Source organism: Palaemon carinicauda, chromosome 24 (assembly GCF_036898095.1).
Source record: "Palaemon carinicauda isolate YSFRI2023 chromosome 24, ASM3689809v2, whole genome shotgun sequence".
NCBI classification, from domain to species: domain Eukaryota; kingdom Metazoa; phylum Arthropoda; class Malacostraca; order Decapoda; family Palaemonidae; genus Palaemon; species Palaemon carinicauda.
The window spans coordinates 13,197,136-13,223,667 of NC_090748.1; the positions used below are offsets into that span (position 1 = coordinate 13,197,136).

The window sequence follows — 26,532 nt, forward strand, 5'->3', positions numbered from 1 at the left end:
ATAAGTTTGAATCTACTGGGGCAGTATTAAACAATTCATGGTTATATAACATTACCATTAAGAGCCACAACTTGAACTCTGTATATGTTAAGAGCGTAGTTAATACTTAGAAGTAAAGAAAAATACAAACTTTTTTAACCTAAATTGTTCACATGCTGTCATAAAAAACCACTAAGTGATAGCCTATGAAGAGTGACAAAACTAAGTAAATAATCCCGCGGACAAAAAAATCATTACATTTATAACGTCAATGCTATCACTAAGAAAAACGAATAACAAAATAGGAGACTCTTAAGCTGTACTGTACTCGACTTGAAAGTTGAAGACTATGTTTGACTGATCTGATACTGTGTGTGCAGAGAAGAACTTGCTATTTGATTAGCCGACTTATTCAAAAGATGGTAGTCAAGCACATACTAGCCACCAGGTAGCTTGGGTTGCAATACTAGTATTGGTTCTTGGCAATGTGTCATTCTCTATTTCAGTACCGAGGTTCTGTAATGGATTTAATAAAGCACAAATCCATAGCTCGTCTTGAAACTCTCCTAAGTTTGTGCTGGACATGTTGTTACACTGGCCATGAAGCAGAGAAGATATTTCTTCAGTGTTTTCTTGTCTTATTGGATTCCCTGTTCTAGCCTTTCACAGGAAAATTATTGGAGATCAAACAGCCCATAAACCCAAAAAAATTCAATTGCAGTATTTATGTCATATATATATTCAAACCAGTTACTGTAGGTCCTTTTTTTTCCTGTAACCACTTTTCAAGCAACAAATTTCTTTCAGTATGAAATGCTTCATGTCACACCACCAATGAGTTCCCCAGATGTTTTGCGGAATTGTGCTGCCCTTGTTGATGGTGCAGGTTACCTTAAAGTCAACAAAGAAACCCTACAACATGAAAGTTTTCCAAATATTTTTGGCATAGGAGATTGTACAAATGTCCCAACTTCAAAAACTGCAGCTGCAGTAGGTAAGTTTTTTTGTAAATAGTATTGTACATTGGTTCAAGAATGTTGTGAAAGGGAAACAAATTTAAGTTATTTAGAAATTAATTCAAGCAAATAACCTGGAAAAAATCATTTTATTGGAAGGAAGTACCAGTAAATGTAGAGAGAAGGGTCCAAGAACAAGTTCATCTTGAATATGAGATGGAAGTGAAGAGAAATTATCCAAAGAGAATAATAGTTCTGCTATTGGAGGAATATTTCTAAAACTTCTGTTAAATTTGAAAGAAGTTGATCATAATTATTTAAAAATAATAGAGTACTGTAATTTTATATTGTTTATAAAGATGCTAGTTGAAGTTATGCTTGAGGATTTAATGAGCATTATTTTGAAATATTTAATAAGAACAAATATGGGATTTCAGAAAAGAACCGTAGTATGGTAGGTAATGGTAGTATGACTTAGAATTGGTGACCAAGATATGTCTGGTTGTGGGCAAGTTCCCCCCAAAATGAGAGAAGAATGATTGTTACATTGTACTGTATAAGGAAAAATGGTGTGTAAAAATAATACTTATCAGTACAGTACTACATATATCTGTAAAAGTGTTTTGGGGTTTGGTAGAGGAAGTAAGATGTATATCAGGAGAATACTAGGAGGTAAAGTAGTGTAGGCGAGTATAAGAATTATAGAGGCTCATCACTACTGAGAAGTAATTATGTTATCACTCTGAGGAGGAGTCATTTATAGGTTATCACACCTGAGGAGTATTTTAGGTTTTCACTACTTCGGAGCATTTTAGGCTATCACTGTAGAGAGGAATATTTTAGGAAATCCCTTAATAATAATATATTATTATTATTATTATTTGCTAAGCTACAACCGTAGCTGGAAAAAGAGGATACTATAAGCCCAGGGGCTACAACAGGGAAAATAGCCCAGTGAGGAAAGGAAACAAGGAAAAATAGAATATTTTAAAATAGTAACAACATTAGAATAAATATTTCCTATATAGGCTATAAAAGCTTAAAAAGCTAAAATAGTGTACTTGATTGTAACCTCAAGCAAGAGGAGTATTTTAGGCTATCACTGCTGAGGAGTATTTTAGACTATCACTGCTGAGGAGTATTTTAGGCTATTACTACTGAGGAGTATTTTTGGCTATCAATACTGAGGAGTATTTTAAGGCTATCAATACTGAGGAGTATTTTAAGGCTATCACTACTTAGGAGTATTTGAAGCTATCACTACTGAGGAGTATTTGAAGCTATCACTACTGAGGAGTATTTGAAGCTTTCACTACTGAGGAGTATTTGAAGCTATCACTACTGAGGAGTATTTGAAGCTATCACTACTGAGGAGTATTTGAAGCTATCACTACTGAGTATTATTTTAGGCTATCACTACCAAGGTGTATTTTAGGTTATCACTACTAAGGAATATTTTAGATTATGACTATTGTACTCAGAAGGAGCCCTTTATGTGATCACTAATGAAAACAAATAATTTGGTTTCAGTGGGTAAAGTAAGAAGGATAACTGAAGAAGTGTAAAGGGTGAGCGGTGTGGCTTTAAACTTGTAAAAGGCTGTGGCAAGTGTGGTAAGAAGTTCCAGAGTTAACGGAAAAAGCTGTATGAGGCCTTGATAGACATTCTAGATGTTTTTTGTGGAAAGAATTATTATGCATTGTGAATGGTGCTCAGTATGTTTTAGAATGTAGTTTGTTGAGCACAAGCAGACATTTTTATGATCAAAGTGTCATTTTGGTAAGAAAATGTGAAAGATTTATTAGCTGTAAAAGTGATTAAGACCCGGGTCTTCATTGAAATGTCTTACTTGCAGTACTTAGAAAGTTTTTTATAGGATGAATTTTAAAGTTTGTTTTTACAAGAGTAAGGTAATGGTGCCAAATTGGAACTAGGAGGCTTCAGAGACCTGTGGAAACCTATGGAAAGCAGAAGAATTGAAACAATTTGATTATGATGGTAGGGTGGGATAATATGCGAGTAAGAATAGTAGTTTGATCCCTGAAGATTGTTTGGAGGAGAGAAGGATTGTCATTGGAAGTGAAAGTGAAAGGTGTTATAGGATTTTCAAGTCTATTCTTTATTATGAAATTGTAATGTGGATATTTATTGCAAATGAAAGAAAAATCATGCTTTTGAAGTTTTTTAGAAATATCTAAAATATAATGGGTCGGAGACATTGAGATATGCATTAATGTGAGAGTGTGGTGAAGACAGTGTAAGAAAATTATCAAACAGTGTTTTGGGATGGTTTTGTTACATATTAAATTTATGTAAAGTATAGTGAACAACACTATGCTATAAAATACAGTATAGAGAAAAGTAGATTTGATTTGAACTTTTTGGAGGAACAAGAGAGGAATATTTAATGTAGTTTAGATTGGATAGAAGTGTTGCAATTGAAGGTCCTTAGCTTCCAAGATAAAGGGAAGTGTTACTGCGTGTGTAGAGAGAATCCATTAATGTGGCAATAGCTTGGTTCATTTTCCTCTGGAGCCACCAATGCAAAGGAAATGCATTCTAAATGATAAAAATATGCACAACTTAATTTAATCTAATAATATAAATAATTGTGCATAATAACCCTGGTCTAATCCCATTGAAACAAATCCTTTAATTGTTGCCTGACCACATCTTTTCACCCCTAAAGCCAATAAAAGAAAAAAAAAACATTGTAAAGCACACATCTGCCACATAAAAATTGTTACAGTGCTGTACAAAATTAAGTGCAACCAGCCGGAAATCACTTGGAAGACTTAAAAAAGATAAAAATTAAGCTTTTCTAGGATAACTTTGTATTTCTGTGCCTTGGTAATATTTGCATTAATAGTCTCCAAGCATCTGTTGACCAGTATTCATATTATTTTCTGTTGAAATTAAGGTGTGACCTAAAGTTTTAAATTTACCTGATGAAAAGTAGCAGAGATTCTTTGTATCATGATTTCTGATGTTTAGATCAGTTAAAGACTTGACCCCTCTATTAGGATGGTGTTCATTGCAAATTTTGCTGCATTTTGTGTATTAATGTAAGATATGCTCAATAGATTACTGTAATTTTACATAGTACAGTAGTTGTTTATGCCAGAGGCTGTTCAGTATGAAGATACTTGAATTATATAAATATAGATTTCACTGTTGATATCAGTACAGTTATAGTATTTATGCTGCTTAAATTTTAAAATTATTTCTTTTCTAGCTGGACAGTTTGGTGTTTTGCATAGAAACCTAAGTATGGTGATGGAAGGCAAGACTCCCCAATCAGTATATGATGGTTACACGTCATGTCCATTAGTTACTGGTAAGTTTCTATTACAGTATGCTATATAATATGCTGTTGTAAATTAACATCACTATTTGTTTCCCCTCAAGAAAAATGTTTCGATTTGTTGCCTATTTGTTAGTTTTTCATATATTACATGTAATTGATAATTATTACAGGCAGAAATAAAACTTATAAATATGGAAAACATTGTGCGCTTGTGTAGTAAATTTTCTTTTTTTCAGTAAAGCAGAGTAATGTTTTACTTTGGTTAATAACAGGACCAGTGTACAGTAGAAGGGAGATTACTAAATGTTGACGTACTTTATCTAACATTCAATTTAATTTATTTTTCATTAGATTTTGTGTAGTCTTTTATTCATAAAGTATTGTGAGCTGTGCTAGCTATTTTTTATGGCTCTGAATTCCGTACATTGTCAATTGGATGACAATTTGTTTGCTGATATAGTTTTTTTTTTTATTAACCTTTGCAGACATTGCTACAAAAACAAAGGTTATGCCTAGGTCTTTCATTAGTTGCTGTTTATGGTACTTATTGACCTTATGTACTTTAAAGCATTTGTTCCTATGCAATATTACTCCGATAGAGCTGCTATATTTTCTAGTCATATCTACCAAGATATTGATATCAGAAAAGTCATCACGTAATTGGTTTCTCTTGCTTTATCATTCATCAAATAGTTTAAAATAGCATGAGAAAAGACAACTCGATGAACAAAGTTATTATATCTACACCTATCTTTCTTGCTTATTTATTGGGCTTTACTCTTGTGGTACACACTTTATGCTTCTCAATGGCTGCAACTTGCTCAGAAATTTTCAATATATTTCCAAGCAATTCTAGCAAAATCACAAGTTTTGGCGAGGTTCTTTGACATCATTTGGTCTGATTTTTCCCAATAAAGAAATCGCATCCTAGCCATGATCTTGTTGTTACACTGGCCATGAAGCAGAGAAGATATTTGGGCCCCACTGACAGCCATTGAGAGATATGTACTCTCAGCAGTAGGCATATTATATTATAGAATGTGTTGACAAAGTATTGGTTAATTAGTTCAAGAATTGTTTAATCACTAAGGATCTGTAGTACCTTAAGATTTCCCAATGTAGTTACAGTACAAAGAGCACTTCCATGTTGTCAGAAACAAAGGAATAGTCTAATAACCAAGCAAAAGGCTTTGGATGATGAAAAGTTTACAACAGACAAATACTGATGATGCTGCACTACAGTGTATAGTGCAAGGGATACAAAGTCTAGATGCATTGTGATTCGTGGGATGCCAACATTTTTTTAAACATTACAGTACTGTACTGGCGGTCCATGCCAGTTATGTTCTAGTTATCAATGTAATTTTTGAAATTTATGAATATTTTTAGAACTATGCTCGTAGGTTTGTGGACCAACTATAAAGTTTGCCATTATGGGGTCTGTAATTTAAAGGAATGAAAATATAAATCACACTGAAAATGATTGAAGGCTTAGAATTAATGCTGTCAATTCTCTAAGAGTTGCATGAAACGGAAATTGTACGAGAGCTGAAAATTATCTAGATGCTCAAATTATTTTAGATGGAGCCACCCATACATACACAATATTTATGGTAGACTGATTATTTTTATCTTTGTTTTAAAGAGGGAGAAAGGTGTTTGGGATGATTTAGCAATACTATACAGTATATGAAAAAGCTGATTTTAAGTGATAGATTTTTCAAAAAAAAATACTTTACATGATGTATAGTAGCATGTGTCAGCTTTATTCTGATATTGGAGCTTTTGTAGGTCCCATTTGTAAAGAAAAATGTTATTTTTATAATAAAATAAATTTTTGAATATACTTACCCGGTGATTATATAAGCTGCAGCTCTGCTGCTCGACAGAAAACTCTACGTTCAAAATCCGCCAGCGATCGCTATGCAGGTAGGGGGTGTACTTCAACAGCGCCATCTGTCGTGCAGGTACTCAGTACTCAATGTAAACACAGAACTCAATTTTCTCCTCGGTCCACTGGGTCTCTATTGGGGAGGAAGGGAGGGTCCTTTAATATATAATCACCGGGTAAGTATATTCAAAAATTTATTTTATTATAAAAATAACATTTTTCAATATTAAACTTAGCCGGTGATTATATAAGCTGATTCACACCCAGGGGGGTGGGTAGAGACCAGCATTAATTGTTTACATTATTATGAGCTAAGGATTTTGTATTTCATTTTAGCAGTTATTCAAATAACAAACATAAAATAAATAAGTACCTGGTAAGGAAGTCGACTTGAACAATTACTCTGCCTTTTTAAGTACGTCTTCCTTACTGAGCCTCGCGATCCTCTTAGGATGCTGAGCGACTCCTAGGAGCTGAAGTATCAAGGGTTGCAACCCATACTACAGGACCTCATCAAAACCTCTAATCTAGGCGCTTCTCAAGAAAAGAATTTGACCACCCGCCAAATCAACCAGGATGCGAAAGGCTTCTTAGCCTTCCGGACAACCCAAAACAACAATAAAAAACATTTCAAGAGAAAGATTAAAAAAGGTTATGGAATTAGGGGAATGTAGTGGTTGAGCCCTCACCCACTACTGCACTCGCTGCTACGAATGGTCCCAGGGTGTAGCAGTTCTCGTAAAGAGACTGGACATCTTTAAGGTAAAAAGACGCGAACACTGACTTGCTTCTCCAATAGGTTGCGTCCATTATACTCTGCAGAGATCTGTTTTGTTTAAAGGCCACTGAAGTTGCGACAGCTCTAACTTCATGCGTCCTTACCTTCAGCAAAGCTTGGTCTTCCTCACTCAGATGGGAATGAGCTTCTCGTATCAACAGTCTGATATAATAGGATACTGCATTCTTTGACATAGGCAAAGCAGGTTTCTTAATAGAACACCATAAAGCTTCTGACTGTCCTCGTAAAGGTTTAGTTCGTCTTAAATAGAACTTAAGAGCTCTAACAGGGCATAAGACTCTTTCTAGTTCATTTCCAACCATATTAGAAAGGCTTGGAATATCGAACGATTTCGGCCAAGGACGAGAAGGTAGCTCGTTTTTGGCTAGAAAACCAAGCTGTAAAGAACATGTAGCCGTTTCAGATGAAAATCCGATGTTCCTGCTGAAGGCGTGAATCTCACTGACACTCTTAGCTGTGGCTAAGCAAACCAGGAAAAGAGTCTTTAAAGTAAGATCTTTAAATGAGGCTGATTGTAGTGGCTCGAACCTTTCTGACATAAGGAATCTTAGTACCACGTCTAAATTCCAACCAGGTGTAGCCAAACGACGCTCCTTCGTGGTCTCAAAAGACTTAAGGAGGTCCTGTAGATCTTTGTTGTTGGAAAGCTCTAAGCCTCTGTGACGGAAGACTGATGCCAACATGCTTCTGTAACCTTTGATAGTGGGAGCTGAAAGAGATCTTTCTTTCCTCAGGTACAGTAGGAAGTCAGCTATTTGGGTTACAGAGGTACTGGTCGAGGATACTGATACTGACTTGCACCAGTTTCGGAAGACTTCCCACTTCGACTGGTAGACTCTAAGAGTGGATGTCCTCCTTGCTCTAGCAATCGCCCTGGCTGCCTCCTTCGAAAAGCCTCTAGCTCTAGAGAGTCTTTCGATAGTCTGAAGGCAGTCAGACGAAGAGCGTGGAGGCCTGGGTGTACCTTCTTTACGTGAGGCTGACGTAGAAGGTCCACTCTTAGAGGAAGAGTTCAGGGAACGTCCACCAGCCATTGAAGTACCTCGGTGAACCATTCTCTCGCGGGCCAGAGGGGAGCAACTAACGTCAACCTTGTCCCTTCGTGAGATGCGAACTTCTGCAGTACCTTGTTGACAATCTTGAACGGGGGGAATGCATAAAGGTCCAGATGTGACCAATCCAGTAGAAAGGCATCTATATGAACTGCTGCTGGGTCCGGGATTGGTGAGCAATATAATGGGAGCCTCTTGGTCATCGAGGTTGCGAAGAGATCTATGGTCGGCTGGCCCCATGTGGCCCACAGTCTCTTGCACACATCCTTGTGTAGGGTCCATTCTGTTGGAATGATTTGACCCCTCCGACTGAGGCAATCTGCCATGACATTCAAGTTGCCTTGGATGAACCTCGTTACTAGAGAAAGGTTTAGATCTCTTGACCAGGTGAGGAGGTCCCTTGCGATCTCGTACAACGTCATAGAATGGGTCCCTCCTTGCTTGGAGATGTACGCCAAGGCCGTGGTGTTGTCCGAGTTCACCTCCACCACTTTGCCTTGAAGGAGGGACTTGAAGCTTTTCAAGGCCAGATGAACTGCCAGTAGCTCCTTGCAGTTGATATGTAACGTTCTTTGATTCGAGTTCCAAGTTCCCGAGCATTCCCGACCGTCTAACGTCGCACCCCAGCCCGTGTCCGATGCGTCCGAGAAGAGAACGTGGTTGGGGGTCTGAACAGCCAGTGGCAGACCCTCTCTGAGGTTGATACTGTCCTTCCACCAAGTCAGGGACGACTTCATCTTCTCGGAAATGGGGATCGAGACCGCTTCTAGCGTCTTGTCCTTTTTCCAGTAAACAGCTAGGTGAAATTGAAGGGGACGGAGGTGTAGTCTCCCTAACGGAACGAACTGTTCCAGGGATGAAAGCGTCCCTATCAGACTCATCCACTGTCTGACTGAACATCGTTCCTTCTTTAGCATGTTCTGGATGCATATCTGGGCTTGACTTGTTCTGGGGGCCGACGGAAAAGCCCAAAAAGCTTGACTGTGAATCTCCATCCCTAAATACACAATAGTTTGGGATGGGACCAGTTGGGACTTTTCCATATTGACCAGGAGACCCAATTCCTTGATCAGATCTAGAGTCCACTTTAGATTCTCCAGACAGCGACGACTGGAAGAAGCTCTTAGAAGCCAGTCGTCCAAATAGAGGGAGGCTCTGATATCCGCTAAATGCAGGAATTTGGCAATATTCCTCATCAGCCTCGTAAACACAAGAGGAGCCGTGCTTAGGCCAAAGCACAGGGCTTGAAATTGGTAGACAACCTTTTCGTAAACAAATCTCAGAAAAGGTTGGGATTCTGGGTGGATGGGGACGTGAAAGTATGCGTCCCTTAGGTCTAAAGAGACCATCCAGTCTTCCTTCCTGACCGCTGCTAGAACGGACTTTGTGGTCTCCATGGCGAACGTCTGCTTTGTGACAAAGACATTCAGCGCACTGACGTCTAGCACCGGCCTCCACCCTCCTGTCTTCTTTACCACTAAGAAGAGACGGTTGTAGAAGCCCGGGGATTGATGGTCCCGGACTTTGACTACCGCTCCCTTTTCTAGTAAGAGAGACACCTCCTGCTTCAAAGCTCGTCTCTTGTCTTCCTCTCTGTACCTGGGAGAGAGATCGATGGGAGACGTTGCTAGAGGGGGTTTGCGTACAAACGGGATCTTGTACCCTTCTCTGAGCAACTTCACAGATTGTGCATCTGCGCCTCGTTTCTCCCAGGTCTGCCAGAAGTTCTTGAGTCTGGCTCCCACTGCTGTCTGAAGAAGGTGGCAGTCAGACCCTGCCTTTAAAGGACTTGGTACCTTTCTTCTTCCCACGTCTCCCTTCGGCACGAGCACCTCCTCTGCTGGAGGCTCTGCCACGAAAGGGCGGAATGAATCTGGACGCTGGAGTGTCCATCCTGGGTCTTGACAAGGTAGGCAAAGGGGTGGCTTTGCGGGCAGAGGACGCAACCAGGTCATGAGTGTCCTTTTGAATCAAGGAGGCAGCAATCTCCTTTATCAAGTCCTCAGGGAAAAGGCACTTTGAGAGAGCAGCAAAAAGAAGTTCCGATCTCTGACACGGTGTAACCCCAGCTGACAGGAAAGAGCAAAGGTTCTCCCATTTCTTGAGGACCCCGGAAACGAACGAAGCCGCAAGCTCACTGGATCCGTCACGTATGGCCTTGTCCATGCAGGACATTATGAGCAAGGAAGATTCCTTGTCAGACGGGGAACTCTTCCTGCTCAAAGCTCCCAGACACCAGTCCAAAAAGTTAAAGACCTCGAAGGCTCTAAACACTCCTTTCAACAGATGGTCTAGGTCTGAAGGAGACCAACAGATCTTAGAGCGTCTCATGGCTAGCCTGCGGGGAGAGTCTACTAGACTTGAGAAGTCGCCCTGGGCAGAGGCAGGAACTCCCAAGCCGAGAACTTCTCCTGTGGCATACCAGACGCTTGATCTGGACGAGAGTCTCGCAGGGGGAAACGTAAATGCTGTCTTTCCTAGGTTCTTTTTGGACTGCATCCAATCTCCTAAAACTCGTAAAGCTCTCTTGGAAGAGCGGGCGAGGACGAGTTTCGTAAAGGCAGGCGCGGATGACTGCGTGCCTAAAGCAAACTCTGACGGAGGAGAGCGTGGAGCCGCAGACACAAACTGATCAGGATACAACTCTCTGAACAGAGCAAGAACTTTTCTGAAGTCCAAAGAGGGTTGTGCGGTCTTGGGTTCGTCAATGTCCATATGCGGGTCGTCAATGTGTGCAGCGTCGTTATCATCAGAGAGTCCATCATCTGAGAATTGAGGAGGAAGCGGCAAAGGAGTAGGAATCGGCTGGTCAGCTGAGTCCGGCAGCACGGGTGCACGCGTGACTGAACCGGACGCAACGTCATGGAACTGTTGCCCAGTCTGAGAACTGGCAACAACCATAGCAGCGCGGGGACGCAAAGCGTCTACTCCAGACTGTCTAGTCTGATGTGGGCGAGTAGAGGTAACCACACTGGGTTGCGGAGGTTGACGCACCGCGTCAAAACAAAACAACTTAGGCTGTTGTTGTACCTCGCGAACGTCAACGGAAGGTTCCGTGCGTCGCTGAACGTCAACATGCGGCTGGCAGGGTACACTGGAACGCACTGGTGGCGGGACTCTCTCAGCTGGAGTGCGGCAGAAGGTCGCCTCAGCGTCCACTGGACGCACAACCGTGGGTGGTTGTAGGCTAGAGGTTGGTGCAGTGTCAACCTTCTACGCACGAAAGTCCTGCATCAATGACGTTAACTGAGACTGCATGGTCTGCAGCAAAGACCACTTAGGGTCTACAGGAGCAGGTGCGGCAACAGACGGTGTTACTGCCTGATGCGGTACCGCTTTGCCTCTCTTAGGAGGTGAGCAGTCGTCGGAAGACTGCAGCGAGTCCGAACTGACCCAGTGGCTACAACTGGGCCGTTGGACTTGCGCGGAAGGGACCGACTTGCGCTTAAGAGGCCGCGAGACCTTGGTCCATGGTTTCTTACGAGAAACCTCTTCCGCAGACGAGGAATAAATGGGCTCTCTCGTCTTTGTGTGGGTGGGGCGATCTTGGGTAGATACGCCCGAAACCACGGAGGGAACGTCTGTTCGCTGATTAAAGCCTCTCGAACCCTTTGGTCGTACGACATTGCTTCTCCCCTGGGCTTGGGAGCTTGCAAGAGGTCCCGGACTGGGAGGACGACAGGCACGAACAGACGAACCCTCAAGCGCAACACTATCCACAACACTATCCACAACACTACCACTCACTTTGTCACTACCCACTGCACTCTTACACTTCAGCTCCTTGACGTCTGCCATGAGCTGGTTACGGTCACTAACCAAGGACTCGACTCTCTCACCCAGAGCCTGGATGGCACGCATCATATCTGCCATCGAAGGTTGTTGAGTGCTAGAAGGGGGATCAGGAGCAACCACTACAGGGGAAGGAATAGGTTGTGGGGCATGAGGAGAGGAAACTTCAACGGAGCGAGATGAACTTCTCCTGACTCTATCTCTCTCTAGCCTACGTGTATATTTCTGGAATTCGATAAAATCGAATTCCGAAAGCCCAACGCATTCCTCACATCGATCCTCCAATTAACAGGTTTTATCCCGACAATTGGAACAAACGGTGTGAGGATCGATAGAGGCCTTCGGAAGACGCCTAGAACAGTCCCTAGCATTACACTTCCTGAATTTAGGGACTTGAGAAGGATCAGCCATTTTGAATTAGTCAAAGGGGAATTCAAAAACTATCCAAAGTCGTCAACAAATAATCCGATATCAACAAAAGAATGCAAGGATGTATTGAAGATAAAGCCTGCAAAGCGAAAGCTCAAAACTAGAAATGTGTACTTCACCAAAAAGTGTGAAAACCAATCCAGTTAGCAACAGCGAATTTAGTAGGTCTTGCCGGTGGCACGACAGAGAGAAAATTGAGTTCTGTGTTTACATTGAGTACTGAGTACCTGCACGACAGATGGCGCTGTTGAAGTACACCCCCTACCTGCATAGCGATCGCTGGCGGATTTTGAACGTAGAGTTTTCTGTCGAGCAGCAGAGCTGCAGCTTATATAATCACCGGCTAAGTTTAATATTGAAAAAAAAAAGTAAAGTATTGGTAGATGATTGTTACCGTTAAATTAAATGTGCTTGACTAAAGTTATTTCAATATTTTTGTTTTTTACTCATAATTTTTTAAAGAAACACAGTAACAACTGCAGTACTGCAGGTATACTTATTTCATATGTTTCTAATTTTATATTTCATGATAAGAAATGTGTGGATCTAATATTAAAATAAACATTGTGAGGACGGATCTGTTTAATGCATTCTTGCAGCACTTGTGGGTTATTGATTCTTTAAGAGAGTTTATATTTCAGTTTTAGATCATCCATATACTTCAGTCAATTATTTTTCTTACAGGTTATTCAACTTGTATACTAGCTGAATTTGATATGAATGGAAATCCTTTGGAAACCTTCCCTCTTGATCAGGCAAAGGAACGCAGAACCATGTTTCATATGAAGAGGGATATAATGCCATCAATGTACTGGATGGGAATGCTAAAGTAAGTCCAATAAACCCAGTTCTTAGATTAGATTTTGTTAACTCGTGAACCCAGCTCTTAGATTAAATTTTGTTAACTCGTGAAATATTGAAACAATCAATCGGGTTCAGCCATTTTTTTTTTTCTCGGAACTATAGATAAAGTTTCTGAGCTGTAGAATAATTTCACTTGTATATTTAGTATTTTTTTTTTTTAAGTACTGTATTGTTTAAGAGCTGCAGGATTCTTATCTTTCCAACGAGGTAAATCAAGTTTTATTTATTGTGACAAGTCTATAGTTACTATGACCATTGATGGATAAATGCCAAATATGACTTATGTACATGTATTCGGAATTAAATCTAATATATCATGGTCAGTTGTATTTAATTAGTCTTAATTCTACTACTGTACTGCCAAGTAGACACTGAGCATTTTAACCTTTATTTACTTCACTTGCCTCTTTGGAAACTATCAGCCTCCACTAGGAAACTAATGAAACCTCAGCATTTTAAATAATTAGTTGCCCTTACCCTTTTCATTTCTGAATTTAGTTTTATTCATATCTACAAAATATTTTATGGTACTGTACATAGTTTAGTTATCCATTTTTACAAATGAGTACTTTTGAATTGTATAGGTACGGTACACAGTTACATCCATAGAACCACCCATAACTCTTGCACACCTCCCAAGTACTGTAATGAAATATAAATTTTTTAAAGTAATTTGAATTTTTCATAAATATACAAAATTAAGTTCTTAAATAAGGAAGAATATGAAACTTCACCAAAGCTTGATTGGCCATTAAAATTCAACAAAATACTGTACTTATAACCACCAACAGGCAGTGCTGGGGTAGCTCGCCTGTCAGTCAGCAAGACTAGCACTTTTGACTTCAGGCTTGGGACTTGCATGAGTAGTGAATGTGGAAAGTGTAAATTAAAGATTATGGTTGTATGGCTATCAAAAAAGTAAATTACTTAAAAAATTTGTGTAGGGTTCTTCCTACACAAATACAAACTATTATCCTTTTATAAGAGACAAATTCTTAGAAGGGAGGAAGTTCCTATGAAGCAAAAGTTCTGGCTGTATCAACTTTCCTAGACAATGTTGAAGCGCCTGGTCCTGTGCATGAGAAAGATGATGACTCCGCTAACCTCCTAATGATCTGTGCATAGGGATACTACAGCGGTTAGGTTAGGTTCGTACCAAGAATAAATGGTACTCTTGTCTCATGAGAACATGTATCCTCATCTGTGATATCTTGTCAGAATGTATCCACAGCTATTAAGAGAAATGGTTCAGATACATTCTGTGATGGGGAGGGGTTAGGGACGAAGCTTGATACCAATTACTTTATATGTGGTAGGTTGGCCAGGTTACCAGCCACCCATTGAGATACTACCGCCAAAAAGTTATGGGGTCCTTTGACTGGCCAGATAGTACTACATTCAATCCTTCTCTCTGGTTACGGTCCTTTCCCTTTGCCTACTCATATACCGAATAGTTTGGCCTGTTCTTTACAGATTCTCCTCTGTCATCATGCACCTGACAACACTGAGATAAACCAAACAATTCTTCTTCACCCTAAGGGGTTAACTACTGCACTGTAATTGTTCAGTGGTTTCTTTCCTCTTGGTAAGGGTAGAAGAAACTCTTTAGCCATGGTAAGCAGCTCTTCTTGGAGGACATTCCAAAATCAAACCATTGTTCTCTAGCCTTGGGTAGTACCTTAGCCTCTGTACCATGGTCTTTCACTGTCTTGGGTTAGAGTTCTCTTGCTTGAGGGTACACTCGCGCTCACTATTCTATCTAACTTTTCTTCCTCTTGCTTTGTTAAAGTTTTTATAGTTTATATAGGAAATATTTATTTGAATGTTGTTAATGTTCTTAAAATATTTTATTCATTTCCTTGTTTCCTTTCCTCACTTGGCTACTTTCCCTGTTGGGGCCCTTGGGCTTTTAGTGTCCTGCTTTTCCAGCTAGGGTTGTAGCTTAGCAAGTAACAATAACATAACAATAACAAATCCTGTTTGAAAAAAAGGTGGCTTGGTTGTAAAGCTTACCTACATCTCATGTCTAGAACAGTTCATAACAGTCGCGACTGCTGCACCTTCAAGAGAGAGGAAAGAAAGAGGATGGAAGGCCAGTCATTCTTCCTTGCATTTCTAAGCTTATATCAAAACTATTATGAGGGAACTATGCTGGCTACACCACCTGTGAAGCAACGACCACAGGACCAAGGGTAAAGATATCAAAGAACTTGTCGGACTACGGCAGTTAGTAGGAGCTAAAGGTTGTCAGGCATTTCCAGACTTAAAATATACCTAAGTCAATGACAGGTTCTCCCTGAATGCTACGGTGGAGCTTATACTCCAGACTGTGTGAGCCCTTACGTGAGATGGACCTCCAACTTCCTCTGGTTCAAGGATAGAAGTTTCTGATGGTTTCACGAAGACAGAGCGAAACTGTTCATAGATATCTTCCCCTGGTCCTGCCAGTGCTTAGAAAGTCTTTTGTGCAGTCTTCTTAATATAGTGCCGCAGAACTCTCAAAGGATAGGGAAGCAATTCGTCCTGACTCCCTCTGGATGCCTCCCTAAGAAAAGAGATGGAGAAAGACTTGAACCTAGTATTATTGATAACTCAGTCTTGACCACAAAGACGGGAACAAAGGTAAAAGGAATACCTCCTTCCATCTTTCAGAATTACTTGTTGATATACAAGATGCCATGAAGATCTCCAGTTTCCTCCACCAAAACTAAGGCTAGCAGAAAGATAGTCGTCAGAGTTGGATATCTGTCAGACACCCTTATCAAAGGCTTCTATGGAGTATGTATAAGACAAGCATAGACATTTTCACAAGGGAGAAAGATTCAAGCCTCTCTGCCAGAAAACTGGGCTCAAGGCTGAATGATAGCCTTTCACTGCTGACACAGAGGTTCTCTTGGCAAAGGAAGATGAGAAAATTGGCAATTAACTGCCAAGAGGCTCCAACTGGAGAAGTCTCCATTTTATGACATCTTCCTAATAGGGTAGTCGAATCAGAACTTCAAAAGTTCAAAGTTGCAGCAAATTTTTTTTTATGTTGAACAGGCTGACATAAGTCTTTTTATAGTTATACTTTATATGAATTATCTGTTTTAATGTAGCTAATGTTTTTTAAAATATTTTATATTAATTTTTCATTACTTATATTTATTTATTTCCTTGTTTCCTTTCCTCACTGGGCTATTTTTCCCTGTTGGAGCCCTTGGGCTTATAGTATCTTGCTTTTCCAAGTAGTGTTGTAGCTTGGCTAGTAAAAATAATAATAATAATAGCAGATGACCCATTTCCCTTAGTAAACAACTGCAGAGGACCTATACAGGTATCAAGCCATCTCCTGTGCAGTACCTCCCAAAAGCCTTTCTCAGGACCGTGACAAGGATCATCAACAGATCTACAAGCTGGAAGCCAGCTTCATCTTGACACCCGATGTAGTCGACAGACTGTTGATAAATTGGCAAATATGGTAGAAGAGAATTGAAGAGTACGTTGAATGTGTCCAGATTGTCCCACAAGTAAAATGTGTCCTGGAATGCCACACAAGAATGGGGAACAGAACGCCATGAGTTTTCAGTACAGCCATGTGGGAAACAGGTCAAACATGTGATCCTTGAAGAGCTAGAAGTCTTTACGGCATGCGAGGATGTAGGGACCACTCCGTAACCAACAACCTGCCTTTGTCGAATGAGGGTGCCAGTCAGTAAATTCCTCTTGCCTGGAATGAACCTCACTGACAGCTCTACAGCATTATGCACTGGCCAGATGTGCACTTGCTTTGTCAGATAGCAAAGATTGTATGAAACTGTCCTTCCTTACTTGTTGATGTACACTATGACCTTATTGTTGTTGCTCATCAGTACTGAGTGACCTCTCAAACTGTAGTACTAGTAACGTTGCTTTTATTTCCAAAAGGTCAATATGTGGGTGCTTTTCCTCTGGGAAAACACAACTGACACTGTCCTGTAGGCACTACTTAAGGGTCTTTGCAACATTTCTAAGGCCCCTAGATCTATTCCTTCTATCTTGCTGTTCAACCACTTTATCTTTTTCTACACAGTGGAGCTGCAAGGTTTTTCCTCCAGTTGCACTTAGGCACTGAATGGCTTTAACAGGCCTCAGCACTGTGCTACATAGCTTAAAATCATAAATCTATAAATCCAATTCTTTAAAAGACCACACTCCTTTAGCGACTCGGCTCTGGTGTGCACCTCGTCCTTCCTTGGATGCGTCAAAGAACAGAAGTCTCTGTGGAAGTGGGAATTTGAATTTGAGAAATAATCATCCAATCACCAGAAAATATCTTCCATTACCACCACTGGAAAAAGATGGGATAGAAGATTGCTGGCTGCTGAGTAGCCCTGCTTCTGACACCACTGAAGCAATCGCTGGTGGAGACACGCATGTGCAATGAGTTTGTCCATGGAAATGTTCCTGAGAAGACACCTCACAACCAAGTTGGGTGTTCTCACTTGAACAAAAATTGTTGTTGTAACTTGAGCCTGCTGATGGAAAAAGACTCGCTTCTGTCATGTCTCACATCATGCCCAAATGTTTCATACTCTGCTTGAGTCTCTACTTTTTTCAATTTACTACAACTCCAAATTGCAACGGAAGGAGACTTGAAAATTGCAATTCTGATACTATGACCAGCCAATTGACCATACACCTCAACAGCAGATGCATCCCATTTGAGTCTGCCCAAGGTAACACCAGGGTGGACAGTCTGAAACACAAGGCTTTGAACTGGTGCACTAGTCCCCTGATGATGAAGCAGTGGTACTTTCTGGAGGACTGATTGACAGGTGTTTGAAAATGTGCATCCTTGACTACTTCCTCTGATGGAAGATTGCACGATACTTTTTGTCTCCATGCAAAACGGAGCTTGATAAACAGACTTGCTCAGCAGCGAGAGATCAGTGACCAGTCTTGAACCTCTGATAGACTTCTTTACCAGGAAAAGCCGACTTAGAATGCTGAAGAACAATAAGAACAACTTGAGGGCATTCTTCCCCTGCATCACTTTCATATCTGCCGCCAAGGCTTGAATATTCAGCAACTTTAGAGAGTAATTAGAGATAAAAGAGTACAGTATACAGTATCCATCCATAAGAACTTCTACATAACTTACTGGTCTTCTAAATGTCGCTGTCACTTTGCCCAATGGCAGGGAAGTAATTCCCACTCGTGGTGGCTGGAGGAGGAGATTGCCAACTTCGCCACCCCTTTCCTCCCGTCTTACCTCTGCCACCCCTCCTGAGCTGGATAGGCAGGGCATGGAAGGATGGAGCACCATCCACATCTTTCATAGAGGAAGAAGCAATTGAAGGTCCCGTCAAGGCTCTGGACCCAGCTGAAGCTTTATTCAGAGCCAATCATGAGGGCTTGGCAGATTGCCAAAGCTGCCTTGAAAGGTGCCTGAACCCTCAAGTTTACTGCATTCCACAGTTACCTTTACATCTTTCTGAAGAATGAGATTTAGCCTCCCACACTGGGGCACCTATCAAGGCTGATGTGGCCTCCTGTCCAGCTTGCTTTGAAATTTGAGATATGACTGCATCCCTTCTCTCCAGGATTCAATTGGCTCATAGGTTACCTGACTGGTGAGTCATGAAAGTCACCGCCTTTGAACCGGATAGAAAAAACTTGGTTGATCCAGGAAACCTTCTGGAGGCTGGCCATGGAAGAGTTTCCAGGCCAGCAAGTCAAGAGTTGAAAAGGCTGCGCCTCAGTGTTGTGTCTACACAGGCAATCCCACCATTCGAGCAGAATATGCAGGATTAACAAGAGGAGGAGAGGGAGGTTAGATCTCACTTGACTGGCTAGACCACAGTCGTAGTCTCAGGCTTGGAGATCTGTGAATTCACTCTTTTCAAAGTTACATGAACAAAATCCAACTATGATAAATCCAGCAAGGTCTTTTATCCATAATGGACCCTAACACACTGATCATTGATCATAGATCCTACTGTAGCAGCTCCTTAAGTTTATTGCACTAATAAATGAGAGCAAGAACATAGACAAAGGAACACTCCGTCTCAGGGTTCTCCACCTTCGCCATTGCTGAACACATGTTGGGTGTCATTGGAGTGAAAATTTGGGATTCCGCCCTCACAAGGAGGTGGTCTCGACAATTGCCTTGGGAAAGACTTCTTTCCCTGCAGAGTAATCAGAGTCAGGACTGAAAATGGATACAAGAGTGTATTGCACCCTGGAGAGGTTAGAAAGAACATTAAGATGGACCTCTCCTTGGAAAGCGAACCATCTTTGGCGGTCGCACCTACATCACGTGCTTACTGGTTAACAAGTGGTGAAGGACTTTATCACTGATTGCTCATAGGCAATAGAACATTCCAGTGCTTGTAAGAGCACAAAGAATAGTCCTAAGGAATCTGTTGCATTTGTTCCCAATTTTGCAAGTTCGATGGAATTTTCCAGCACATGGAAGGATCATGCAGGGAAAGGACAGGTAATTTTGCCCCCTACCACACAAGTGCTTGCGATAGTCTCGTAACCAGTGTGTGGAAGGCCGGATCTTACTCGACTAGCTAGACTGCCACAAATTCTCAGGCCAAGAGATCTGAGAATTCACTTTGTCCAAGGCCAAACAAACAAGTTTTGACATTGTCAACTCCAGTTAGGTTCTTGATCCTGGAGGGGTGCTGAAATGACCATCAATAACCATAGATCCCACTGTCACAGGAGCCACAAATGCCTCGCCAAGTTCATTGCACTCTCAAGAGAAAGATAGAGGATTACTACCTTCAATAGATGATAATTTTGCTCTCTGAGGATCACTCCAAGGGCAAGCCATACAAATTCCTCCAGATGATGCAGTCCTAGAGGAACCCAAGGGAGACATAGCAGGTAAAGAAACACTGAAAAAAAGGTGCTATAAAGTTTCTAAGGCACCAGCATCAGCATAGCCAAACCTAACCGCGAAGTATCCTTAGTAAGCTTCAGCATAGCCAAAGACGACTCTCGAGTGTCCTAACCCGCCTTATTCTTCTTGGCTAACTCCATCCACTTGCAGAGGAGGTCACAACTTGCACCAGTCATAATGGGATAACTGTAAGCAGTAGTCTCCTGTAAGAAAATAAAAATGATTGGATCGATGACAGATTTGGACATGAACCTGCCACATTTTTTACTAGCTATACCACAGACACAACCGTATGTCTTTACACTTCTCTGATTATTCTGAAAAGAGGAAAAGAAAGAATAGCCTAAGTTTGTGATCCAGCAAGTGTATGTCCGTATTGCTTGCAACCCAAGATAAATGTGCTTATTTTGCCAGAAAATGAGGACGAAGCTTCACCGACATCCTTTTGGTAATCATAACTTAACTCATTGAATTTTAATTCTTCCCTATTAAAGAATAATGGTTTTTATTAGTTTAGGAACAAATAGATTATGGAGCAGGACTGATAAAATTTTTCATGAATAAAATATATCTTGGTTATATTACGCATTTTCAAAGATAATCAAAATTAGAAACCTATTGATTAAGAATTATTGACGTGTGACCATGTTTAAGAATTGTTGACCTGTGGTCATGTAACCACCAATAACTTATTTGCAGTCATTGAAGTTACTGCAAGTTTGGAAAAGTATTTTGGGCGTACTTTAAATGATTAATGGTTGGTGAAATTTATTTTTTTCTTTACAGCGGCCTCTGGGAAGGACCTAAGTATGTGCGGAAGGCAATGCATCTGGGATTCTCTAGGTAATTCTGCAGTGATTTTTTGCAGGGCAGCTTATCCTTACTGGTGGAATCTACAGTATTTTCATCTTTAGCATCATTTTGGCATAGTTAACAATTACAGCTTATTTTACTGTAGTATACCAAGCACAAAAAGTGAAGGTTAAAGTCAGTTGTAAGTAAAGGTGACAATTTCCTTCAATGACCAAGAAAAATACTTGAGTTTTAGTGATTGACTGCAGAGGAGTATTTTGTTTTGAAATAAAGGGCTTAATGTCTCTACCCTTAATTGCTTTGAAAATAATTTAATCTTACTTCTTGAAATTTAATTTCTATAGAATAGTAAATCAAATCAATCTAAGAATAATTATTTTTAAGATCTTGAAATTTGTTTTATGTAGATCTTAAAGGAAAGACTATGCATTTACTTCCAAATGTGTTACTGTAGTAAGTAGCAGACAAAATCAAAATAGAAAATTTACTAAGACTGTTGATTGGACTTTATATTTCTAATATGAATATTGTTACCAGAAGAGTACCATTCCATTCTTACTACATTTAAAGAATATGGTTGTACAAGTTTATATTTCTTGCTATAGAAGGGAAAGGGAATTTCTGTTTTAGAGTTTACGACATTATAACTTATAAAGATTGACAGCTTCTAAAAAATATATTTAAACTCATAACTGGATAGATGGAGATATTTATATATACTGTACAGTTACTGTATACAATTATAAGCTGACAAATTTGCCATATAACCACCATAACCATTCAGGCTTGAATAGATTATTACAAATTTATTTTACACATGACCTAGGGTTGCTTTGTTGAGATAGCCCTCATTACTTTTAAGCCACCTTCATTACGAAGAATATTAGGCTACATTGTTACTTATTATGAATTGAGCCAAGAGCATTCAAAAGTGCAGAAATAAAGTTGGTTTGTTTTTGGAATTTGGAATGGATATTTAATTAAAGCATTTTGAAAATAAATATTGTACTGCAGTTGAAAATCCTGAAATAATCGTGAATTACAAACCCTAAATGACAATCATGTCAAAGGATTATGTTGTGGCATACAGTCAAAGGATCACTGAAGTAAACCAAAGGACAGTCCCTGTAAGTTACATGTAAACTTGTGTTTTTGTACATAAGTACTGTGTTGTATGAGAGTTACATAATAGTTCATTATATACTTTCCTTGTAAATTGAAAGTATTAAAAAATATTGGATAGTAGAACATTTCTACTATTTATGTCAATTCATAACTAGTTACTGTATATGTAACTCGAACAGAAATATTTTGTTTATCTAGCCATTTTAATAAATTATATAGTTTGTGTTTTGTTTTATTGTATTAATTCTGTTTTGATAGTCACTAACTAATAACTTAAATTGAGCAACCAGGGACTGCATGTAGAGGAATTAATTAGCTATTGGTTGAAGAACGAGTCAATTCTTAAAAAAGGGTTTTGACAAAGGAAAATTGACAAATTTGAAAACATTTGTATATTTTCATAACTATACAAACCTTGAGTTCTTTACTATGGATATATGTGAAAACTGAAACTGCTCTAAAACTTTTAGTGAGGTATAACTGGCCGCTACTAAAACTACCCATAAAACATTTAGCGTGGTATAACCGCCCATGGCCAGATAGGGGGGGTAGATCAGCCACCCCGCTCACACACACTAGTGTATGACATCACTTTTTTATTGTAAGTAGGACTTTCTAGGGTATAGGTGATGGCAGGTAAAGTATGAGTAAAGAGCTCAAGGTTTGTATAGTTAGGAAAAATACAAATTACAGTACTTTCCAATTTGTCATTTGTTCAAACACCTAATACAAACCCTTTCGCTCTTTACTAGGGAGACATGACACAATTAGGAGAGGGTAGAAGTCCTAACAAACTGGCTAGTACAATGACCCAGGGTTTGACTATGCTTCACATGAGCTTAATAGAGGTATCCTGACACCTCGTTGACTCTCGAATGTGTGCGAGAGCTAACGGCCTGAGCAATTCAGTGTGATGTGTGAGAACTAAGCATTGTGACTTGACCAGGTAAGGATTCTTGGAGTACAGTATTAAACTAAGCTTTTAAACCTAGACATTGCCCAACTTCCCCTCGTAGGGAGGATGAGAACAACAAATAAATTTCATATATCAGGTAACAGAAGGCAAAGTTTTTATCTGCAGACGGAGAAGGCCAACTTACAGAGTTCTGTAGGTGCTGTAACCCAAGAAAGGGGAAGATGAACAAAGAGACCATTGACTCGATCATTCATCCCAGACAAGCTTCTGGGTAGTGTCTGCCCTTGACTGACTGCTACTTGTCTTGCAAGGGACCTGAGGAGTCTTGAACCACATGTTGTGCAGCCACCACAGGACCCATTGAAAAGTTATCTAGGTTTCTGTGGGTTACATCTTTGCAGGTAATGGGCTGTGAAGGTAGTCTGCTGCTTCCAAACACCTGCCTAAAGTACCTATGCCAGAGTAGTAGTTCTTGAATGCTAAGGACGTAATATGCCCCTAACATCATGATGAGCTCTGGGTCTATGACCTTGAGAAGAGTCTGGATTTGAGGCTAATTGATGATCTGTTGAATTCAGGAAGAGATTGCATTCTCCTGACCCTGCCCGTACTCGTAAACAACAACTTGTTGACGTGTCGGCGAGCTCCCATAGTTCATTTAAGATAACTCCTCAGAGCTCTCACACAAGACAGAGTAATAATTGGTCTGGGTCTTCGGTTCAAGTACAGACTCAATCCTGAAGGGCCCGAATCAAGGATCAGCTACAACTGGATTTTGAGTCTTGACAATGAACTCTGGGACGAAGTTTAATGTTACCTGCCCCCATCCCCTTGCTTGGGTTACGTAGTAGGAAAGACCATGCAACCCGCTGACTTTCTTTGCAGAGGACAGTGCGCGAAGACAGACCGTCTTAGGCATCAAATCATGATCTGATGATTGACACACCAGTTCATAAGGTGCTCCTTTCATGGTTTGTAGTACTCGAACTACATTCCAAGGTGGTGGTCTGACTTCAGGATGAGGGTAAGTTTACTCAAAACTGTATGAAGTGGAAGAGTTCCATCAAGGAAGAAATGTGAAATCCCTTCAGTCTAAAGGCAAGGCTCACGGCTGAGCGGTAACTTTTCACCGCCAAGACTGAGGAGTTTTTCGTCCTGAAGGTGCAATATAACAAAAATTCTGCTATCACTCGGTTATTGGCATCGAGAGGAGCAGTACACCTTCTGGGACACCAATCACACAAGATTTGCCTGCATCACCCGATAGATGGCGGAAGATGACTCCTGGAGGTATCTAGACATCCACTGCTTCAAAAAGTCTCTTGACGAGAGAAGATGCTGGATAACCTCCAGGCATGAAGATGTAACGAAGCCACTGCCATGTGGTAAATCTTTGTGTTTGGTTGAGTAGATATGGAAGTAGAGGGAGCTCCATCGGCACCTCTGTGAGCGGAGACCGAAGATCTAGAAACCATTCTGTATGTTGCCACATCGGAGCTATGTTCAGAAGTAACAAAATAATAGGATGAATTTTAGGTACTAACTTGATGATGAATGGATTGAGATCTGGAAGTATGCATCTTTTAAGTTCAGTGTTATCATAAAGTCCTTTGGTCTGATAGCCTGTCTGACCACTTCTGCCGTTTCCATCATAAACGGAGTCTGTTCAATAAACTCGTTCAGGGCAAAATGATTGATAATTGGTCTCCACCCCCTGACTATAGAAGCCTGGGGACCCATCTAGGACCTCTTGGCCAGCGTCCTTCTTTAGCAAGGTCTGGACTTCACCCTGAAGGGCCTGTTCCTTCGTGGATCCCTTTACGTAGGAACATGACATCACTGGATGTCTAATCAAAGGAGGGGGAGAGAGAGTGAAGGGGACAGGTAGCCCGCGCAGTGTTACGATTAGGCTTGAGAACGTTGCAGAAGGCCAGCTGAAGTTCAAATGAAACTGGCACGATGACCGGATTCGAAGACGTCACAGAAAGGGTGGCATCAAGATGGGACATCAGAAGTCTTCTCCAAGAATTCGATAATAGTGTAGAACTAAGGCAGGCTGCAGGCATTGTGGGCTACTTCTCGTCACAAGCAGGGAGGGCTGGCTGCTTGGCTGCTTCATTTTGTTTATTCTTCTAAGCCATAACAGGATTTTGGAGATAGGCTTTTGTTATCTGAAGGGAAAGTTAGAATCTGGCTCTATCAGACTTCTCGTCTTCTCTTTCTTATATCGTTAGGACTTGGATCTCATCTGCTTCATAGTTCCTCTCTTGTCTTATGTCCTGTCCTATCTCTTGAAGTTTATATACCCATGTATGGGCGGAGTTAATTACAGTGGGCAGTGGTCATTTCCATAGAAGGCGTTATTTTAACAATTCTGCGTCTCTATTGGCTTCCTCAAAAATGCCAACTTTGATCATGCCATGGAAGCTTCTAGAAATTTCTGATGCAATCTGGATCACGTGTCGTAACAAAAGGGCAGCACTTGTCCACCCATGATGACATATTTCCTAAACAAGGATTTCCCTCAGGCCCAGTTTCTCAAAATATGCTGACTCCACTGATTAAGACAATGACATCTTGGTCAAAACAGGACAGTCCCCTTATCATGGAAGGCGCTCTCGTCGAGGCTCGGTTTACTTTCAAAATGCTGACAACAGTGAAGTGATGAAAGGTCTGACCAAACTATACAGTAGTCGAATCTCGTCTCGCTGCTCACACTTTGGGGAAAGATATTTTGTCTTTGTTAACATATCCTTTTAAAAGTACAGGATTGTATCTACCCATGATATGTTCCCCCAAAAGAAAAAGAAAAACTACTGATTTTACTTTTTTTAAATGTCTGCAAAGAAAAAATGCATTCATCCCTGAACTGAGGAACATCTGCTTCAATCTTCAACTTAACATCGGCAAAACATTCTTTCGCATTCCATTAACACAAAACTAAAGTAAAAAAAAAAACTCAAATCGTTGATGAATCAAACACAAAACAAGACGCTTTTCTTAGTATGAAAAATCTCTGGAAAGGCTATCAGCTATAACATTATTCTTTCCTTTTATATGAATTATCTTCTGAATATAATCTTGCAGCTCTAAACTCCAACGCATGAGACGTTTATTCTTATTCCTAAATCTTTCCAAATAAACTAACGGATTGTGATCTGTATACACAGTTAAAACAGGACTACTACGTACATAAATCTCCAAAGTACAGCAAGGCTGAAACTAAACTAAACAATTCCTTCTCAATAACTGAATAATTTTGTTGAGCTTTATTCAGTTTCTTTGAATAATACGTGAATGGGTGCTTCGTCCCATTCACTTCTCGCAACAAGACCACCTATACCAATGTCACTAGCATCGATCGCTAAATTAAATTCTTTGCTAAAATCAGGTAACAATAATACCGACTCGTGAAGCAATACGGCCTTTAATTTAGTGAAAGCTTCTTCACATTCTTCATCATAATACAAAACTTTGTCCCTTCTTAAAAATATTAGTTATGGGAGTGCTTATTTCTGAAAAATTGGGTACAAATCTACAGAAATATGAAACCATTCCGAGAAATCTTATGGCCTGCTTTTTAGTTGCTGGGATTGGGAAATTGATGATAGCTTCTGTGTTCCCATTTTTAGGACAAATCTAACCGAGACTCACTTCATGCCCTAAATAAGTGATAGATGTTTTCCCACATTCACATTTTCTTTAAATTTAATACAAGTTGTTTTTTCACGGGCT

General features: G+C 40.3%; 2 protein-coding genes across 2 annotated transcripts in view; both read left to right on the plus strand.

Moving 5' to 3' along the window:
- The window catches only part of LOC137618088 (sulfide:quinone oxidoreductase, mitochondrial-like), a 47,463-nt gene extending 25,359 nt beyond the window's left edge, over positions 1-22,104 (plus strand). Inside the window, exons 8-11 of the mRNA XM_068348063.1 lie at positions 787-973; positions 4,171-4,272; positions 12,890-13,034; positions 20,730-22,104. Coding sequence (XP_068204164.1) covers positions 787-973; positions 4,171-4,272; positions 12,890-13,034; positions 20,730-20,790 — 495 coding nt within the window. The 3' untranslated portion in view covers positions 20,791-22,104. The remainder of the gene's footprint in view (positions 1-786; positions 974-4,170; positions 4,273-12,889; positions 13,035-20,729) is intronic.
- LOC137618090 (uncharacterized) overlaps positions 1-26,532 on the plus strand; it is a 438,647-nt gene that overhangs the window by 75,650 nt on the left and 336,465 nt on the right. The window lies entirely within an intron of this gene.